At 37.3% G+C, this 21,041-nt stretch overlaps 1 protein-coding gene across 5 annotated transcripts in view; it reads left to right on the top strand.

Annotated features, from left to right (window-relative positions):
- CSNK1G3 (casein kinase 1 gamma 3) overlaps positions 1–21,041 on the top strand; it is a 115,446-nt gene that overhangs the window by 70,426 nt on the left and 23,979 nt on the right. For 3 of the 5 annotated variants that reach the window (XM_055141940.1, XM_055141939.1, XM_055141937.1), the window contains exons 7-10: positions 10,898–10,983; positions 11,095–11,179; positions 14,908–15,056; positions 16,976–17,071. In XM_055141940.1, the coding sequence (XP_054997915.1) occupies positions 10,898–10,983; positions 11,095–11,179; positions 14,908–15,056; positions 16,976–17,071 (416 nt within the window). The remainder of the gene's footprint in view (positions 1–10,897; positions 10,984–11,094; positions 11,180–14,907; positions 15,057–16,975; positions 17,072–21,041) is intronic. The other 2 variants (XM_055141941.1, XM_055141938.1) reach the window with 1 other exon arrangement.

The raw sequence follows: 21,041 nt of genomic DNA, 5'->3' as shown, positions 1-21,041 counted from the left end.
ATTCCTGTTTAAACAAGAGTATCAGAGTTTGACTGTTGAAGAGTTAAAGCATTAAACTCTTCCAAGTTTTAGATAGTTTATATTTGTGAGTATAGAGTATTTAAATAGTATTTTTAATTATAAAGCTTTGTGAGCAGACAGATAGAGAAGGAAAAAAGCTTGAAAACTTAACTTTTTAGTGATTTTAGTTCATGTCTGTATAAAATTTCAACCTCTCTCTTCCTGGACCTTGTTAATGACTTTTAAATCCTTGTCATTTGTTAATTTTTGTGCATTCAAGGACTTCAGATTTACATGAACTCTTTCAAAATAGAGAATTTGGTCTGAGGGACATACTACAGATTTTTAAGAATGTTTTGTTTATGCAGATGGGTGCAGTGTTAGATTTTAAAAGAAAAAGAATGTTTCTAATATAACAGTATGGAGCAATAGTGTAATGTCTAACTGTAGAATTTAGTATCTTTATTCCTGTGCATTAAAGTAGGTGGATTAAAGTATTGTGGATTTAAGTAGGTGATTTATGTGCAGGATACGGATGTGATGACTCACTTGTATACCTTTCTCATACCTGCTGCAGTCATCAAGATAAAATTTTAAGTCTATATGATGTGGAGATTTCTTTGGCCAGTTTAATGGAAGCTTTCTTTAGTACTGTCATGTTGAATTATTATTAATTGTGCCTGATCAAGTATCTTTTTATATATTTTATAACCCTTGTCAGCTGTAAGAGCCTCATTTAAATTTTTTTCTTTATGTTACCTCTCCCTAGTTATTTATTTTAAATTTTTGGTCACATTAGGCTTTGCTCAGGGCTTCAGGGATCACTGAAGTGGGACCATATGTAGTAACAGAAATCGAACCAGGACTGACCACGTGCATAGCATAACCCCTATGCAATGTCTCCAGCCCTGTGCTCCTGTCTTCTTATGCATTTTTTTTAAAAAAAATTATTTATTAATTTTTAATTTTTTTTTCTTTTTGGGTCACACCCAGTGATGCTCAGGGGTTACTCCTGGCGGTGCTTGGGGGACCATATGGGATGCCGGGGATCGAACCCGGGTCGGCCGCGTGCAAGGCAAACGCCCTACCCACTGTGCTATCGCTCCGGCCCCTAATTTTTTTTTTTAATAAGTGAGTCACCGTGAGGGTACATTTACAAATTTACCCATCTTCATGCTTGTGTTTCCCTCATACAATGTTCGAGAACCCATCCCTCCACCAGTGTCCATTCTCCACCACCAATGAACCCAGTATCCCTCCCACTCTCCAATCCCTTCTTATGTATTCTTTTGTTGAAGTTATTTTGAAAATAAATAACAGCTGTATTTTTTGGCAAGTTATCTTAAGATTTTGTCTTTTAAAAAGTTATTGAATATTGTGATAAAAGCAACTAGGATTTAAGAAATAAGTTGACAGTTGCTTATTTCAAGCCTCTAAGTGGTACGATTTCTGAGTAGAAAATAAGTACAGAATTATTTCCTTTATTTTTATGAAAATAATTTCAGTCATTCTCTGATACCATATGATTCATAAATTTTGAGGTTAATTGTCTAACTTCTTGAGATTTGCTCTTTAAATAACTTTTTAACTTTGAAAATGTGTTTATAGGGACCCAAGTGATAGTGTAGTATATAAGGCATTTGTGTTACAGGTGGCTGACCATGGCAACCTGGGTTCGATCCTGAGCTCCCCTTATGTCTTCTGAGGCCACCAGGAATAATTCCTCAGTACAGAGCTAGGAGTAATTCCTGAGCAAATTGAGGTGTGGCCTAACAACTAAAACAAAAGAAAACAAAAAATCTGTTTGTAGTTTATAATTACAATTTTTAACTTCTGTATTACTGTCTCACTGTCATCCTGTTCATTGATTTGTTCGAGTGTGCAACAGTAATGTCTCCATTCGTCCCAGCTCTGAGGTTTTAGCAGCCTTTCCTTGCTTGTTCTTCCCAACAATGCCGTATTGGAGGCTCTTTTAGGGTCAGGGGAACGAGACCCGTTATTGTTGCTGTTTTTGGCATATCGAATACGCCATGGGGAGCTTGCTATTTTTAACTTAAAAATGAATATTTCTTTGGTTTCTTTTAAAGTATAATGAATGTGTTTCCTTGGTCTTACAGACCATCAAAGTAAGTAAGTTGGAGACTGTATGGTTTTTTACCTTTATCTAAATAAGTTTAGAAAAAAATAGTTTGTGTATTAGCAGATATTTTTTAGAAAAGGTATAAATCCATAGGAAAATTCAGTGTAAGAGAGATCCTCCTATCTAATCCATTCTAATACATGCATAGTCTATCCCATTACTGACATTCCCAACAAGAGGGTTACATTTATCATAATTATAGGATCTATTTGTTTATACATCATTATCAGCTAGAGGCCATAGCTTATTTTAAAGTTCACTTTTGGTGGTATAAATTCTGTGCATTTGAACAAATTCATAATGGCATATAGTAACTAATACATTATACAGTGTAATTTCACTTCCCTAAGTGTACTGTATTGATTAATTTTTCTTCTCTTACTTTCCTGGCAGCCTCAGGCCCTTTTACTGTCTCCATAGATAGATTTGCCTCTTACAAATGTTGTAATTTCAGAATCAGACAATATGTAATCTTTTAGTTTGATTTCTTTAATTTAATAATATGCATTTAAGATTCCTCATGGTCTGAAAAAAAACAACTGGTTTTTGGTTGTTGCTAAACATGTTTAGTTTTCAGAATGTACTGGTTTGTTTAAGCATCCACCTACTGAGGACAACTTGGTTATCTCCAAGTTTTAAGAAGTATGAATAAGGCTGCCAGAATGTGTGTAGAGGTTTTTGTATGGAGTTGTTTTTAACTCCATTGGGTTTATACCAAGGAGCATGACTTGATGGCTTATATTTAAGAGTATCTTCAGTTTTGTAAGAAACCACCAAACTATTTTCCAAATTGTCTGTGTGAAAATTGGTTTTACATTACCATCAACAAGTAATGAGAGTTCTGGTTGCTGCATATCTTCTTCAGCATCTTGAATTGTCAGTGGTAATATTTGGTAATACTTATGTGGAATTATTGCTGGACCCTCTCCTGTTGATTTATCTATTCTTCCATTGATACCATACTATCTTGATTACATGATAGAAGATTTGCGTGTGTGCGCGCACACACACACACACACACTCATATGTGTATTTTTGGGGCCACACCCAACGGGGCTCAGAGCTTTTTCCTGTCTCTGCACTCAAGGGTCAGGTCCTGATGGATTTAGTGGACCATCAGTAGTGCCTGGGATCAAACATGGATTGGCTTCGTGCAAAGCAAACACGCTACCCATTGTACAATTTCTCTGGCCGCCCCAAATTTATATTTTTTAAAATGACTTACTGAACTGCTGTTTTTATTACTTTTTGTGTTTGTCTCTAGTACCTCTACTGCTGACAGCACCTTATTTTTGCTTCTCTTTTGTTGTATACTTGTATATTTTATATACTCATGCTATTGGTATTTTTGGGGTAATCATAGTTTAAGTTACATTTTTATAATAGTGTTAATGTTTATAATTCTGTGCACACTGCTGTACCCCACCTGACTGCCACCAAAGTGCCTGGTACTCTCCTCAAATGTATCCTCTGTTTCTAGTCCACCTCACTGTTTACTGTTTTACATCTTTTTATTTGCTGCTTCTCATCTGATGGCCGTATTTATTGGGGATAACATCAAGAGTAGCAGAACTTGATTATGAAAAGGACCTCTTTTAAAGAACCATTATTATTGGTTGGTTGGTTGGTTTTTTACCATACTCAGTGATGCTCAGGCCACTTATTCCTCCTGGTGGTACTCAGGGGACCATATGGTACTGGGTATCAAACCTGGCCCTCTCCTACATGTTGAGCATGAACACTAGCCCCCTGAGCCATCTCATTTGTCCATAAAATTTTTTTTCATTACTTTCTAAGCAATTAATGATGTTTCTGGTTTAGTGGGTTATGGCAACATTTTGTGGTTCATAATTGTGCTTTTACATTTACCCTTTTGAATTGTGCTCTTAAGCAATCCTCAAATTTAAATGAACTGGGTGAAGCTTGAAGAGCAGCATTTTTGTTTATTTTGGTAGTGTTCCAGGAAAGAGTAGCTTATAACATTGTAGAAGTTAAGTGAAGTAAAACATTTTCTAACTTCTAGTAATTTTATTTTTTGTTTATGAATAGGTGATTACAAAAATTCATAGAGAATTTTTGTTGCATACTTTTGCCTGTGATGTGTACATTTAGCTTACTGTCTTTTGCCCCTTTTTAAATGTTTTTAGAAAAATGTAGTAAGTTTATTTTTGTAAGTATACACGTATATGAAAAAGTACTGATTCTAAGTGAGACATTTGATTTATTTTCCTTTTAAGCAGCTGCTAATAAGGGAGGATATTTTTTGTTGTTGAAAATAAATTCAGTTGAAATGAGCACAGTACAAAGTGAGAACTGAAATGTTTTGAATTACAATTGTTGAAGTACAAGGATAGATTTTTAAATAGAAAAGCCATTACAAAAAAAGTTTCCAATAAACAATTAATGGATTACCTTGCTTTCTAAAGTGAAAGAAACAAATATGCATGTTTAATTTGAAATCTGCTTTCCTTTCTTCTTAGGTACCTGTTCTGGGGCTAGCCACTTAACTTTTCTTTAAAAAATATATTTGGCGGGGTGGGGGGGGTGGTACACGCAGCATTGCTCAAAGGGCTAGTCTTGCTCTGTACTCAGGAAGTCACTCCTCGTGGGCTCGGGGGACCATATGGGATACCGGGGCTCGAACCCACTAGAGGTAGCACCCTACCCACTGTACTGTCTCTCTGTCCCCCCCTCATAACTGTTCTGAGCCTTAGTTTCCTTATTTGTGATTACTGATATTCTGAGAATAGCTGTACTTTTAAAAAGTCATTTCTGGCTTTTTCCACTCTTCTCTTGAGCATGTCTCTCTTGTGTCACTCTGTTTTTCCCTCTTTCCTGTCTCCCCCTACCCCCCCACCTCCAACATTTCTTTAAGTTTATTTCAGTGAAAACTATTTTGCTTTACTAAACAAAATGTCATTTCTGAAGCAGTAATGTTCTTTTTAATTTTTAAAATTATTTTACTTTTTATTGAATCACTGTGAAATAGTTACAAAGCTTTCATGTTTGAATTTCAGTCATACAATGATTAAACACCCATCCCTCCACCAATGTACATTTTCCACCACTAATGTTCCCAGTATTGCTCCCCTCCCATCTCACCACTCCCCCGGACAGTTTCCCTCTTACTCTCTCTCTACTTTTGGGAATTATGGTTTTCAATACAGAACAGTAGTGTTCTTAATACGTATTGGTTGTGTTTATTTTGTGTTACACATGTTCTATTATAGAGCAAAATTTTCATCCTCATCATCATCATCATCCTGTTGATCGATGATTTTCTCCAGCGGTCTCAGTAATGTCTCCATTCGTTCTAGCCCTGAGATTTTAGCAGCCTCTCTTTACTCGTCCTTCCCAACAGTGCCGCATTGGAGGCTCTTTCAGGGTCAGGGGAATGAGATCCATCACTGTTACTGGTTTTGGCATATGAATATAAAACGGGGAGCTTGCCAGACTCTCCCATGCAGGCAGGAAACTCTTGGTAGTTTCCCAGGTTCTCCTTGAGGGAGAACTAGGCTATAAGATGTCATGCGGCCTCGAAGCTGCTGCTCGCTTCCAGGAGCTTGGTTTTATAGTCTCTGGATGTTGGCCATTGATGGGATTACACTCAATGGGGGCAGTTTCTGGGTGTGATTGCCTAGCTACTGGAAAATGGGGGATCTGGGCGGAAGAGGGCCAGTCCCTACCGGAGCAGGCTTGGAGATTTCAGCCCCGGGTCCCGCACACCTGGGTTCTTCATGCGTGAGGCTAGTCTTAACATGTGGAGAGGGGTCTTGAGCATGGCTGTAGCTGGGTTCTGGCGGGGCTTTGCTTGAGGCGGGGAGGGAAACTCAGCCTACCCCCTCCAACGGGCCCTGGTGAAGATGGCCAGGTGTGGGGGCAAGCAAAATTTTATTTACAAAAATCTCAAAATGTAGTAATCTATTTAAATATATATATATATACACACACACATATATATACATACATACATATATATAATATATATATGTATATATACTTTATGAGGGGTCACACCTGGCAGTGCTCAGGGCTTACTCTTTGTTTTAATTTCAGGAATCACTCCTGACAGGGCTCAGGAGACCGTTTGGGGTGCTGGAGATTGAATTCAGATCAGCAGTGTGAAAGGCAAACACTGTACACAGTGTACTGTGTCTCTAACCCCCCCCAAAGGATTTTTAATAATACCTGTTACAAAGCAGATTTTCAGTTTCTAATTTTTTTCAGTTGCTCATAGCAAAGGTTCCTGTAATAAGGATGTTTGACTTTGAGGAAAACAGTCATTTTCAAACAGGCCTTTGTAGTTAAGTACTTAAAAATATGTGAACAGGCTTTAACATGGGCTGAATTACCTTGGGCAATTTCTCCCCCTCTTCCAGAACTATTCAGGACCTCTGGAGGTAATCTTTAGTTACTGTGCTTCAAAGAGAAAACCTTCCCCATGACTTCTGTTCTTAACTACGTGGTACAATTTACTTCTAGACTTGTCAGTTGGCAAAAGAATACAAGAAAGGGAATTACGAGTTCATGGAACATTTCAGCCTAGTTTCAGTAGTAGGGTAATTTTACTAGCTTATATTTATTGCTTGAATTTTTAGTTCCGTGTAGGATTGAGAGTAATACTATTTCCAGAAAATCATATAGGTGGGATCATATTATTGCCAGAGCTTTGCTGGCAGTGTAGAAACTAGAATCCTCTTGAATGGAATTCAAAGAGAAATTGCCTTCTCTCCTGACATTCTCTCTTTAACAGAAGCCCTATTATAGGGATCAGAATGTGTATCATTTTGTCTTTCAAAATGTATGGCTAATAATAAAGGTCTTGGGTGTATTCACAAATTTATTCTATAGATTTCTAGTGTTTTAATGCTGTAAATGGTGTTTAATAATTTTAACTGGAATTCAATTTGTTTGTTGCTAGTTTAGAAATAAAATTATTTTAATTTGATATTATAGTTTTAAAACTCACTAGTTCTGATAGCTTTTATTTTTTGTGTACATAGGATCTTCCTCCCTCCCTCCCTCCCTCCCTCCCTCCCTCCCTCCCTCCCTTCCTTCCTTCCTTCCTTCCTTCCCTCCCTCCCTCCCTCCCTCCCTCCCTCCCTCTCTCCCTCCCTCTTTGGGTCACACATGGTGATGCTCAGTATTTACTCCTGCCTCTGCACTCAGGAATTAACTCTGATGGTGCTTGGAGGACCATATGGGATGGTGGGGATTGAACCCGGGATGGCAGAGATCGAACCTGGACTGGCCATGTGCAAGGCAAAAATCCTACCAGTATATATTGATCCAGCCCCTGTATATAGGATTTTTTTACAGTCACATTGCTATAAAGAAAAGTAGTTCTGTTCCTTTTCTACCTCGAGAATTGTGTTGTCTATTTTGCAGCAAGCATTTTGAGTAGAAAATGTGACAGTGAACATCTTTGTTTTGTTCTGATATTATTATTGGCATCTTTCACTATATAAAAATTATATTAATAGTAGGTTTTTCCTTGCCTTTCATCAGAGTGAGTCATTCTTTGATGAAGTGTTGCTTTTGTTTGTTTTAGGGTCCTACCTGGTGGTGCTCAGGGCTTACTCCTGGCTCTGTCCTCAGGGATCCTCCTGGTGGTGCTCAGGGGACTATATGTAGTGTTGGGCATGGAGCTCGAGTGGGCTGCTTGCAAGGCAAGCACCTTGTCTTCTGTGTAGTTTCCTTGGCTCCTGATGAGAGTTTGCCTTCCCCTGCTCTTTTTTATTTCTTGGTGGGGGAATGCACATCTGATGTTGCTCAGGGCAGTAAAAAGTGGCAAGTGACTAATGCGCACTACAATATGGGCGAGTTTTGAAAATTTACCGAACAAAATAATCGAGACACAGATGAGTTACATGAGTCTACAAGAGATCAAATTCAGTTACATGAGTCTATAAGAGATCAAATTTAGCACAGAAAAAGGAGGTATGGGAGCTGGAGAGATAAAAGTGGGTAGGGAGCTTTCCTTGCACATGACCAACCGGGGTTGGATCCCTGGCATCCCATATGGTCCCGTAACCCCAACCTTAGTAATGCCTGAGCATCAAGCCAGGAGTAAGCCTTGCACACCACTAGCTATGGCCGCCAAACCCAAACCAAAAGGCATGGATGGGTGTTTGAAACCAGAAGAAGTGAACAGCAGGCAATAGGGCTAAGGAATTTTTCGGAGTGTTGAAAATACTTCTTGATTATGACAAGAAGTGTGTGTATTTTTATTCATTGGTAAATTTATTCATTGGTACCCTTTATATTGCACCTGTTTGATTATATGTAAATTTTATTTTCTTAAAAACAGTTTCTCTTTGGAGGCCAGAGAGATAGTATAGCAAGTAAGGTGCTTGCATTGCATGGTGCTTGATCCCAGACACCAAGCCTGCCAAGAGTGCTCCCTGAGTTCAGAGAAGCAAGCCCTAAGCACAGCTGAGTCCAAAATAAAATAAAATAATTTTTCTTTCTTTTTGTATGTTTTGGGGGAGTGGCCATCCCTGAGAATTGAATCCATGCCTCACAAATGCAAGGCAGATATGCCACCACAGAGCTACATCTTTGGCTTCTAGTAGTTTATATTACTTACCAGCTCTGGCTGCACTTCAGAATCGTCTGTTGAATGTTCATAGTATACATTCTTTTACTCCACACATCATGCCTAAGGAATAAGTCTGCTGTGCTATCTGTGCTATTCATTTGAATTTTTAAATTTCCCAGGTGATTTTCATTCTCAGCCGGACTGCAGGAACATTTCTTTTCTTTTCATGACTTATCAACTCTTAAATTCTCCGGAAATAATAAAGTGAAATTTACTTGTAAAAGTATGACTTTTTTATAATGTTATTTACAGTTTAAATTTCATTTATGGTTTTTAAAAGAAATAAGCTTACCACTGAAAGTCTTGGTGAACTTTATTAGAATATACACGTGCTGATTTACTAGGATGCATCAGGAAAACTTATGCCATGTTATTAAACAATGTACTTCAGTAAATAACAAAACGAAATACCACAGGAAAAATGGGCTCTGAATCTGTTTGACCTGTTTTAAGGTTTTTGCTATTTTTAATAGCACTTGCTTGCGTTATTATAATACAAAATACATGGGAAAAAGAAATAATCCCATTAATATCACACTTTTTTAAGTTAAAGAAGTAAGGAATTGAAATGTTTTTTCTAGTTATCCGATTTCATACCCCTAACCTCTGCTTTGATGCCCTTTCTCCTTGTTAATTTTCTAGCCTTATGGGATAGATATATATTTTTAGTGGATTATATTGGATGCCTGTTCTGACAGCCTTTGTACAGGATCCTAGGGATTAGCCAAAAGAACATCTGTCCTTCTGAGACTTGCTTTCTTGTGCAAGAATAAATATTAGTCAAATAATAAGACATTGTGTTTCCAAATTGTAGTATGTTACAGATATTTATGGAATATTGTGATATCATGTGGTAAATATTGAAACTGCTAACCCTTTCTTTCAGGTTAGGTCATCTTTGAAAAGTTTGCTTTTCCAGAAGCTTTTTGTACTGCTGAGATAGTATGATAATTAGTTGAATAAAATATCTAGCATGTTAACCATGTCTTATTAAAATACTATTTCTCCTCTGTAAGCATTTTTGTTTATTTTTGTATTCCGAGCAGAGCTCTGGGGTCTGGGAGCCACTTTCGACTGTATTTGGCCAACTGGACCAGATAGTTCAATTGTTAGGACCAGCTTCTTGGTCCTTCTTAGATGCTTCTTGGGTCCTGTGTGACTGTGTGACTGTGGGCCACTAGGCCTATACCCAGTGGGACTTCAGGGACTTGTGAGCATGTTGTATTACTTTAAATAATAGAATATTCAACTTAAGTATAAAAAAATAGAAAAAATAGCGAATATTTCTAAGGATCTAAATCTGTAGTTGCTTCACAGTGCTATAAAACAGCTCTTTGTATGTGTGTGTCTGGGGGAGGGGGGACGGCTAGAGAGATAGTACATTAGGGTGCTTGCCTTGCATGGGACTAACCTGAATTTGATTTCAGCACTGCATATGGTTCCTTACCAGGACTGATCCCTGAGCACATAGCCAGGAACCAGCTCTGAGCACTGCTGGGTGCAGCCCAAAAACCAAACAAAAAAAGTCAAACCTTTTTGTCAGGTTGTGGTTACATGTAGCTCAGTTCGTAGACTACCCACTTTCGTGCTTATGACACCCTGGTTTTCATCCTTGGCACAAAGAAAAACAAATAATTTGTTACTAAAAGTATTATAACTTTTGAAAGTCTTTCTATTAACATAATTTTAGTGTTGGTGGAAAAGTTTTAAGCATTTTGTCTAAGAGAGAAGATGTGTGATGGGAGACTGTGCTCATACAAGTTTAGGAAATGCAGAATGAAGTATCGTTAAACATTTTTAACTCTTAAGATGTTTCAGACCCTTCAATATGTTATATTTCTGACCTTAAGTACATGATAACTCTATTTGATCATGGCTCCCTTTTCCCTTGCTTTGTGCTGTGATAGACCCCAGGGAGAGAAATAAATCTTCGATAGCATTTTAAAAATAATCATAGTATAGTTTAAAATGCATGAAAATTTAAACAAAAAATTTATTGTTGAGGTTGACAAAATTTTGTTCATAAAATATCTGTATTTCACATTTATGTATTGAAATACTGGGAATGGTTTATACATAATTAAAGAATCAGTTCTCCATTCTTGCCTCTTTAACTGGGAAAAGGAAAATTAAATTTATGTTTTTTAATATTTCAGAACAAAGTAGAAGAGATGACTTAGAAGCTTTAGGTCATATGTTCATGTATTTTCTGAGAGGCAGTCTTCCTTGGCAAGGTTTAAAGGTAATTATTTTTTAATATTAAATGTCATATTGTTAATATTTTATGATTTTATATCTTTCGGATATTATAAAATTGCCACCTTCTTAAGATTTTTTTTTCTTTCTTCTTTAGGCTGACACATTAAAAGAGAGATATCAGAAGATTGGAGATACAAAACGAGCCACACCAATAGAAGTGTTATGTGAAAACTTTCCAGGTGAGGAATGGGCTTATATATGGAAAACCAGAACTTGGATTTTCATTCCTTAAGTGCATTTTTTCATGCTTAAAAATTTAAGAACTCAGAATATTACTTGATAGCTGTCAGGGATTGTGGAGATGGCTCAGGTGTTAGTGGGGGTTTGTCTTGTACATGCTAAACCCCAAGTTCACTCTGTAGCACCTATGGTACTATAATAATATCAACAAATGTGCAGGGCATGGCCCCCTTGCACATGTTGCTCTGGAGGCCAAGGGACTTGCGGTCCTCGGTCACAGGGACTGTTATAGTTGTAGACTGTCCTTGATGGATTACCATGCCAAGGGCACTGCATAGATTGTGTCTGTGAAATATACTCTTATTCTTTCAGAGAAGAGGAATTTTTGCTTGTTTAGGAGCTGTGGCAAGGACCTTGCACACTTCACGGTATGCATAGAGCTGTTTCAGGGGATAGAGGCCGCAGGATCCATTCTTTCAGCTTTTCCTCTGCTCATCATCATTTTCCAAGGGTTTTTATACCCTTGTCTGGCATCCTGATGCCATGAAGAAGCCTTTGTGTTGCTTGTCTCTGTTAGATTGTAGGTCTTATGCTTGCAGCCCCAGGGGACTGTAACCAAAAGAAAAAGAGCTCTTAAATAATTATATCCCTCAGGTCATAGCAAGAGGCATAGACCCTAGAACTCCATCTTTCTGTAGAATAGGCCTGTTAGTATACTGCAGCCTGTATACCAACAGGCAGGCTTCTAATTAAGCAAACATTTAAGGGCTCACTAGAAACCTTTCTGGGAGACCTCTGGCAGCTGCTGTTTGCTCGTCTCCCTCTTCCTTGCTCTGGAACACCAGCATCTCCCTGACAGAAGGAAACCTTTAAAAGTATCTGACGCCCTAGTTTTTGTATCTGTTGTCCTGGTTTTCCTGTCAGCTGTTCACAGTGTACCTCTTCATCACCCGGCTATGGAGGCCAGGGCAAGTTGTGATCCTGGGTCCCATTGGACTGTAGCCATCCTGGAGAGTTCTTGGCAGGCTGCCACCTTCAGGGTACTGTATAGACTGTACACTGAGACCACATCTAGTCTCTCTGCCAAAGAGGCCTCTTTGCTTATGGTTGAGCCTTGGCCCAAGGAGCACCTTCCGGTTTGGCATACTCCTGGAACCTTACAGTCGGGATCTCAGGGAATGGAGGACAGTGATGGTGGTGGAAGGGGGAGGGGAGTGCACACCACCTTTGCACTCTAAGACTTGTTGCAGCTCACCTGTATCTCCCAGGAAGGAGCCATTAGAGTCATCAGAACTTGGCTTTTTGTGACTGCTACAGAGGGATTACCTACTTCTTGTAGGCCTCTAGTTCTTACAGCTGCAGCAGGTTTTAAAATCTATAAATGTATATGGCCTGACGGAATTACAAGAACCAGATCCTCGAAGGTATCATTAACAGTAATTGTAAACCTTAGTACCACAGTGAAAACAGGGTGGGGATTTTTAAAAAAAATAATTAAGAAAAAAGGTGCTCTCTGAGTGTTTTGTTTCCAATTAACCTGAATCTAGGTGCTCACAGAGATCCCCTCCTTTGGAAGACTGACAGTCTTTGCATATCCTCAGTCTCTAAGAGTTATTAAAATTTAAACAGACCTCTTGGACTATCATAAAGATTTAAGAAATAACCAACACAAACAGACTTGAATACTAAAGTTCATAATTTATTTAGACAAGGCAACTCCATCAAATGGTTGAGAAGTTGCTGTTATATCTAATGCAGAGAAACCACTAGAGTCAAGCAAAATCCATTTCAAGAAAGGGAGGAATATGACTCAAACAAAAGAACAAGATTATTAAAACTCAGGAAAAAGTTAATGAATGGAGATAGATAATTAACATGGTGTAGAGTTCAGAGTAATGGTGATAAAAGTGTTCACTGAAGTTAAGAGAATGGATAAGCTCAGTGAGAATTTCAACTCTTGTGTTGTCAGAGAAAATACAAGAGCATGTAAAATAGAAGTCACCAAGACTGAAGAATATAACAGCCGAATTAACAAATATACTAGAGGTGTTAAACAGCAGATTAAATGAAACAGAAGAATCTGTGAACTGGAATTCATAGCAGTGAAACTCAGTTAAGCCTGTGTAGTTTGTAGGCAGATTGACATCATGTTCTTAAGAAGCCCATCCAAGTTTCTGTGATAAAAGTGGAGATTCCAATGAAAAAAAGTAGTAGCAGAGTTACACACGAATAAAGTCTCCAGTACTAGTTTCGTTGCCTTTGACTTTGTGTGATCCTCTTCTTACTGACTGTGATAAAGGAATTGGATCAAAAAAGCCACTAGGTGTAAAGTACCATCTCTTTCTGTTAGCACAAAAGTAGATTTATTCCTGAGCCATGGGTTCTTGAGAATTGTATGAACTATTTGCATACAAAATTCAGATGCTTAATTAAGAAGTTAAACTTTTTTTTTTCACAGTTTAAGTAGATAGTTCAGGCCTCTCTCATTTTACTTTCTGCTATGCCATTCGTCTTGTCTCTAGATGCACAGTCCAGATAACAGTGTCCTGGTCCTGTTCTTAGTTGTCTGCTCATCTTCAGTATGCAGTGGCACGGTCTTGTCCCTTTGCCATTCTCCATCCAGTGTACCATTCATAGTCTTACGTATGCAGGTTGAATCCTGTACCGTGTCTCCTGCTGGGGCGCCATGCTCTATAAGCTGTTGCTGGGTCTCTGTAGGATTGTACCTCAGAGACTCCTTGGCCAAGGCCTTGGCTTTCTTCGGTCTCTGGCCATAGCTGCATGCACATGGGTGGCAACCTCTGCTCTCCTGCTGTCCATCTGGGCATAGGTAAGAAGAAAAACGATAGGAATGTCACTGATTTTTAACAAAATCAAGCAAACTAGCACAGTGTAGTGATATAAATAAATATATTTCCATTAGTATTTTAAGTGACTGCAGTGTGTTTGGTAATCCATTGTTATCACTGTCACTGTCATCCCATAGCTCATCCATTTGTTCAAGCGGGCACCAGTAACGTCTCTCATTGAGAGACTTATTGTTACTGTCTTTGGCATATCCAATACGCCATGGGTAGCTTGCCGGGCTCTCGGAGAAGGGCGGAGGAATCGAACTTGGGTCGGCCGCATGAAAGGCGAACACCCAATCGCTGTGCTATCGATTCAGCCCAATCCATTATTATACATTATTAAATTCCTACTCAAGTTCTAATACTCAGTTTTATTTAAAATAGTAATGTAATGTGGAGAGCCCCGAGATATATGGGGCTTTGATCCCCTGTACCATTTGGACCTCTTAGGGTTGTCAGGTGTAACCCTGGGAGCCCAGACCGTCCTGGGCCAAGTGGTCCTGCATGATTTTCCGGGCTAGATCTGCTGTGGAATCGCCGACTCGCTTGGCTGAGACTTGCTCAGCGTGCCTCCCAGTATGCTGCACCCTGTTGGCAGCCCAGAAAGGAAAAGTGAAACAAAAGAGTTTAGTCTTTCCGAATGAAATGAAGTAAGTCAAAACAATGTTTATTTAAATTATACCTCATTTGTCTTTTGTTCTTATTTCCTTTTCCTAATTTTCATTGTGATTCTTTTATTTTGTTGTAATTAAATTTATAGAATTTTAAATTGCAATAGAATTGCTACTTCATTTTCATTTGAGGGATTTTAGGTACTTAAATTTAGTATTGAATGCATGAGAAATTATGATCCGAATAAGTTTTTATTTCCTTTCTAGAAGAAATGGCAACGTATCTTCGTTATGTAAGAAGGCTAGATTTCTTTGAGAAACCAGACTACGACTACTTACGAAAGCTTTTTACTGACTTGTTTGATCGAAAAGGATATATGTTTGATTACGAGTATGACTGGATTGGTAAACAGTTGGTAAGTACTATATATGCTATAAAAGAAAAGATTTTAAATCTGAGAAACAAATTTTTCCTGAAAGCCAGTACTTTTTTAAGTGTTAAAAATTATTTTAGGTAGAAGAATACCAAACCTTTTCTTTGAGTTTGGAAAACACATATGTTTAGATATTATCCTATTTATTCAGTTTTAATTTTTTGAGTTGCCAGTTATCAAATCTAATGGCTTTACACGTGCAAGGCACATGCGCTGCATTTTGAAACTGCCATGCTTTCACATTCAGATATTTCTGACTGTTGAGCATTTTTTTTTAATTGAATCACTGTGAGATGCATAGTTGCAAAACTGTTCATGGTTGGGTTTCAGTCATACAGTGTTCCAATACCCGTGTCTCTACCAGTATACATTTTCCACCACCAGTGTCCCCAGTTTCCCTCCCAGCCTCCGCCCACACCAGCCTACCTCTATGGCAGGCACTTTTCTTCTTTCTCTTTCTCTCTCCTTTTGGGCATTATGGTTTGCAATACAGGTACTGAGATGCTATCAAAATTTACATTTTTTTTGAACATCACAGTCACACACATGTGTGGTATTTGTGATGCAAGTCTGAGTACAATTTCATTATTTATACTAAGTTTTGAATTACATTTGAAAAAAATTTTAAAGAACTGTGATTTACAAAGTTATTGACAGTTGAGTGTTAGGCATACAATATTTCAACAACAGTCCCACCAGCAGTGACAAATTCCCTCCACCAGTGCTCCCATACTTTATCCACGCCTCTAACCCTCACCCGATTCCCACCTCAGCTTGACAGGCACATTGCAAAATTTTAGTGATTGCCCCTTAGATCTCATGTTTTCATTGGTGTTGGGTCTATACTGAAAGAATGTTTTTAAATGTATAAGTATCTGAGTAAAGTATTAACAGTGAAATTTTAAAAGCTTATTTTAAAATTAATCTTAATTTTCTGTTATATTTAATATAATTAAAGTTTTCTTTTTTCTATTTTTAAAAGTAAAAGCAAATTTTATTTAGAAATTTTGAGGAAGGGGAGGGAGAAAGAGAAAGAATAGCATGCTCAAGGGACAGCCCAGGCTCCTTCAAAGCAAGAGAGTCCAGTAAACATGGCAATGTTAAAGTATGAAAGTATACACCTCAAGAGGGGACATGCTGACAGCATATACTCAGGCATCGTAGCTAGACAACACATGCGCTAGAATTTAAATTTTCTATTTAACATTTTAACCTATTCAAGTATTAGTCTTGGAGAAAAAGAGGTAAATTCTTTAGTAATTATTTGATAGAGTAACCTGGTAATAAATGACTGTCGAAATGTTTTATGCTGCTATAAGCATTAATTAAATATTTAGCACTGTCGAGCAGGCACCAGTAATGTCTCCATTGTGAGATTTCTTGTTACTATTTTTGGCATATCCAGTACGCCACGGGTAGCTTGCCAGGCTCTGCTGTGTGGACGGGATACTCTCGGTAGCTTGCCAGGCTCTCTGAGAAGGGCAGAGGAATTGAACCTGGGTCGGCTTCGTGCAAGGCAAACGGCCTACGGGCTGTGCTATTGCTCAAGTCCAATAAAATACGTTTAAAACTTTCTCACTTTCTAAGTTCAGTATGTTGTGAGATGTCTTTCATAAGACCATATCTAACTTTGTTTTAATTTTGCCTTGTTGCTCTTTGTTCTGTTTTGGAGCCTTATGGTGCTTAGGGCTTATTCCTGACTCTGTGCTCAGAGACTGGTGGGGCTCAGGAGCCATATGTGGTGCCAGGGAATCAAACCTGGGTCAGCTGCATGCAAGGCAAGCTCCCTGCTCACAGTGTTATTGTACTGGCTCAGCCTTGATACTATTTAAAAGTTAAATGACTTTAGATTAAATTTCCGCAGCACAATGTACTGATGCTGATTGTTATTGCCTTTGTAGCCTACTCCAGTGGGTGCAGTTCAGCAAGATCCTGCTCTGTCATCTAACAGAGAAGCTCACCAACACAGAGATAAGATGCAACAATCCAAAAACCAGGTTTGCTGCCCTTTAAGATATGAAATGTCTTGATATGTTTCTCTATTACTGTCTGATAGCTTATTAATTTGTTTGGTGTTTTACTATGCACAGATAATAGCTTTCTAGGGGTGTGCGTATCTGTGTGTGCTGTGTCTGAGCATGTGCACATATGCACACATTGGAGATACTGAAATAGACACTTTTATTTACTATATGCAATGATATGCATACACCTGTCAAAGATTAAAAATTAAATAAATATTTTTACTAAACCATGTCCCCCAAATGTTTATTAGTTTAATAATACTAAAGTGTTTAATAATAAACTTCTTTTTTTTTTTTTTTTTTGCTTTTTGGGTCATACCCAGCAATGCTCAGGGGTTACTCCTGGCTTTGCACTCAGGAATTACTCCTGGCAGTGCTTGGGGGACCATATGGGATGCCGGGGATCGAACCCGGGTTGGCCGCGTGCAAGGCAAACGCCCTACCCGCTGTGCTATCGCTCCGGCCCTTATCATAAACTTCTAATGAATGACTTAAGTTAGTATAAACTTTGAGCAGTGCTGTTAGAATGAAAATATTTGGATACTCTGTTGGAATGAATTGTGATGGCAGTTCATCATTCTAACTGTAGTTTAGTTCATTGTATTACTTGCTTGGTTTCTACTAGTTGAAAACTGCTGTTCTGTGATAAGTAGGTGGTAGAGCACTTGTCCTGCAGGTACAAGGCCCTGGGTATAATTCCCAATACCTCAAAAAAAAAAAAAAAGAAAAGAAGATTCCTGTTATGCATGTTGTTGAAATGCAGAAGTAAGGAAAGTAGTATGTTCTGTAGAAAGAGTGATAGAAAGCTTATTCAGTTTCTGGAATCATATGTCTTGATATGACTGGATTCTGGGCAGTTTAATCAATTATTTGAAGCCTAACTTCTTTCATCTGTGAAGTACAGATAACTTGTATTATAACTAGCACATAGAGTTATCAACTTGTCACTGATACACTGTTATTATGATTATTGCAGTGATTTTACAAGTAAGTACATTATAAAGCAGAATAAGCTCAGTTGCATGAAATATAATCAGTCCATGGAGGATTGTTGGAATATGTAGATTAATAAATATTTTATGAAGAAAGATAGCTTTGGGGATTAGTAGAAGAATGAATGGAATTTTTAAAGGCAGGTAAAGGAGTATGGGCACTTGTTGGGACAGTGAACAGTAAACAATACAAAGCAGGAATTTTAAAATGCAGGATTTATTTGCATTTAAATTTGCTTGAAACTATTGGAACAGAGTAGATTCAAGATAAGGGATACAAGATCAATGAGTGGAGAGAATTTGTTTTTCCTGGATAAGGTTATTAATGGAAAGTGATTGAAATTTCTGAGTAATGCTTTCCTTTCTTTGTTAAAAGAAAATCTTTATTATAACTTCCTCTGACAAAAATGTTTGCAGTCACCTTGAATTCAGTATCTTTAGAATTTTTAATATAATCATGTTTATAGAAGGATATCATCTTATATAATTGTAATCTATCATCTCATACAATTTTATATTGTTTACTCCATCAGTGTTCAAGTGTTAAAGGAAAGAGCGTTATTTATTAACTAGCAGAAAAATCTGTATCAGGGGATATTTAATAAAATAGGCTTTAAAATACAGCCAATTTTTAAAAATGTAGTTTTAAGACTTTTACCTTAAAAAAACTAGAACAGAAAAGTGTCTTATGTATAAATTACTTCAATTATAAATTGCAACTACTTGATAGTTTGAGTATTCTGATAAGATGCTGTATATGGAAGAAGACTTGGATCATAAGTCAAGGTGCTGTGTAAGATTCTGTATATAGGAAGAACTGGATTATGATAAGTCAAGATTGGGGGGTTTGTATTTTATAAAACAATTCAGAGTTAATTTCTCAAATGTACTTGAAAAGATGCTCAGTAATCTATGCAACGCTCTGAATCTTCAGAGCTGAAGCACACAGCTGTTAGAGATGTTAGATATTTAATTAAGAGAAACTCTTACGTTGAATTAAATTATATTTAGAATATTTTTGAGTTTGCCTTCGTAGGTGTTTCTGACATACCTAGTTAAATAGGGTTTGACCAATGGCAGAAAGCCTATTTTCTGTAGACTTGTTGTACTGACTGTGGGAAGTTAACCTTTTTTCCCCATGACATCATTTTGGTTAATCGATTTATTGAATTTGAAACCTGTATGTGCAGACTGTCACAATGAGAGAAGAGCTGTATATCTAGGAAAAGAAATCTTAAATATCTGGGAAACATTGAACAGTTTAAGTTGTATGAAAAACCCATAGTTCACAATCCTAAAGTAATTAGTTCTTCAAATGATGGTAACTTTGTTTCCAGATATGCAATTTGTAACATAGAATCTGTGGTTCAAGGGATCCTAAAATTTCATAAATGTGCTGAGTGCATATAAATGCTTTCTGAGGCAAGGTTGTAAAACTTTTACTATATTCTGAGATGTCCATGAATTCCTATATGTTGCCTTTTGCTCTGAATATTTGTCCCAGTTTTAGTATCACTTTCATCCTTTCATATATTTATATTTGATTTCATCTGTTTTATTATAAGTTACAATTATGCTAAATACTGGTTATAAATTTGGAAGGTTTGATGCAAAAACATTAATAGAAGTATGATAACAGTTTTGATGACATACTTTTATGCCAGAGAAGCCTAGTTCTGGAACATTCATTCTTTGTGTGTGCCTGAATTTGAAATTTCTTTTCCTGAATTGTTGCTCTAGCTATTGATACTCTCAGAACCCCTTGCAATCCAGAGTAATTAAGATTTCATGGCAAGAGTTTTCTTAAAATTGGCTGATAAAGAAAAAAGAACACGAAAGGTTTTTAAATAAAAATAATTGTGGTAAGGAGCAAGGTAGTATCATTGGAAGAAGGTTAGGCTCAGAGTTGGAATCGGCTCTGCTACTTTTATGCATAGGAAAATGTTGAACAAAAGTTTTATTGTCTTCATCAATAAAGTATGGATGATACCCTCTGTCTTCAAGCAGTCATAAAGCAGCTAATGCTGAACCAGACATGGAATAGAGACTTAATATGTTCTTCCCCTTTTTTTTTATTAGTTTAACCCATGTTTTTCTCACGGAGAGCCCAGCAAGCTACCCGTGGCATATTGGATATGCCAAAGACAGTAACAATAAGTCTCACAATGAGAATGTTACTGGTGCCCGCTCGAACAAATCGATAGCAACGGGATAACAGTGACATGTTTTCCTGAAATAGAAAGTGACCCTTTTTAAGCACCTACTACTTCTGCTAGGAGGTGTTTTTTTGTTTTTGTTTTTCTTCTTGTTTTAAATGACTTTGTATTTATTGCCTTGCAGATTTGCTAAGGCATCAAAAAAGCATCAAGTTGTGGAATTAAGTTCTTTAATTTGGAGTAGATGGAAAATGATAAATTAAGTAGAGGGATTAATACGTTATTTAGGGATGTCATTTTTAAAAGTTTGTTTTGTCATATCCTCATATATTCTGACACTTCTCACTTTTTCAAAGAGTACTTCTTTTTTTTCTCCTTTTTATAGGCAAAAATAAAAGGAAGGACTCTTAAGTACAGCTACTTAAGAACTGTGTTCTATTTTTTTGAATCTTGCTAAAAGTAATCCCTCCTCATAAAACCAGTGGAGACCTCTACTGTGATAAATTATAGTGGATGGCTTTTTAACACATTCATGATTTATTGTAGTGCTTTCTCAGGCACTTTATTTTTGCCTTCCTAGTTCTTTATTAACTTTATAAAGGTAGAGGATGGGTTGTTAACTTTACAAAGTTAGAGGGTAGAGTCTAAGTCCGTTCAGTTTAAAAATTCAATGATTCTACTTTCATATTCTATCATTTGATTATTTTAGCAACTTAACTAAAAATCTCTTCATATTCAGTGCGCAAAGATCACTGCAGATTCAGAATAATAAGGATATTTAAAATTTCCTTTTAT

This window comes from Sorex araneus, chromosome 6, assembly GCF_027595985.1.
Source record: "Sorex araneus isolate mSorAra2 chromosome 6, mSorAra2.pri, whole genome shotgun sequence".
Taxonomy (NCBI): Eukaryota; Metazoa; Chordata; class Mammalia; order Eulipotyphla; family Soricidae; genus Sorex; species Sorex araneus.
The sequence above is the reverse complement of the archived record's forward strand: the minus strand, read 5'-3'. Positions and strand labels throughout refer to the sequence as shown.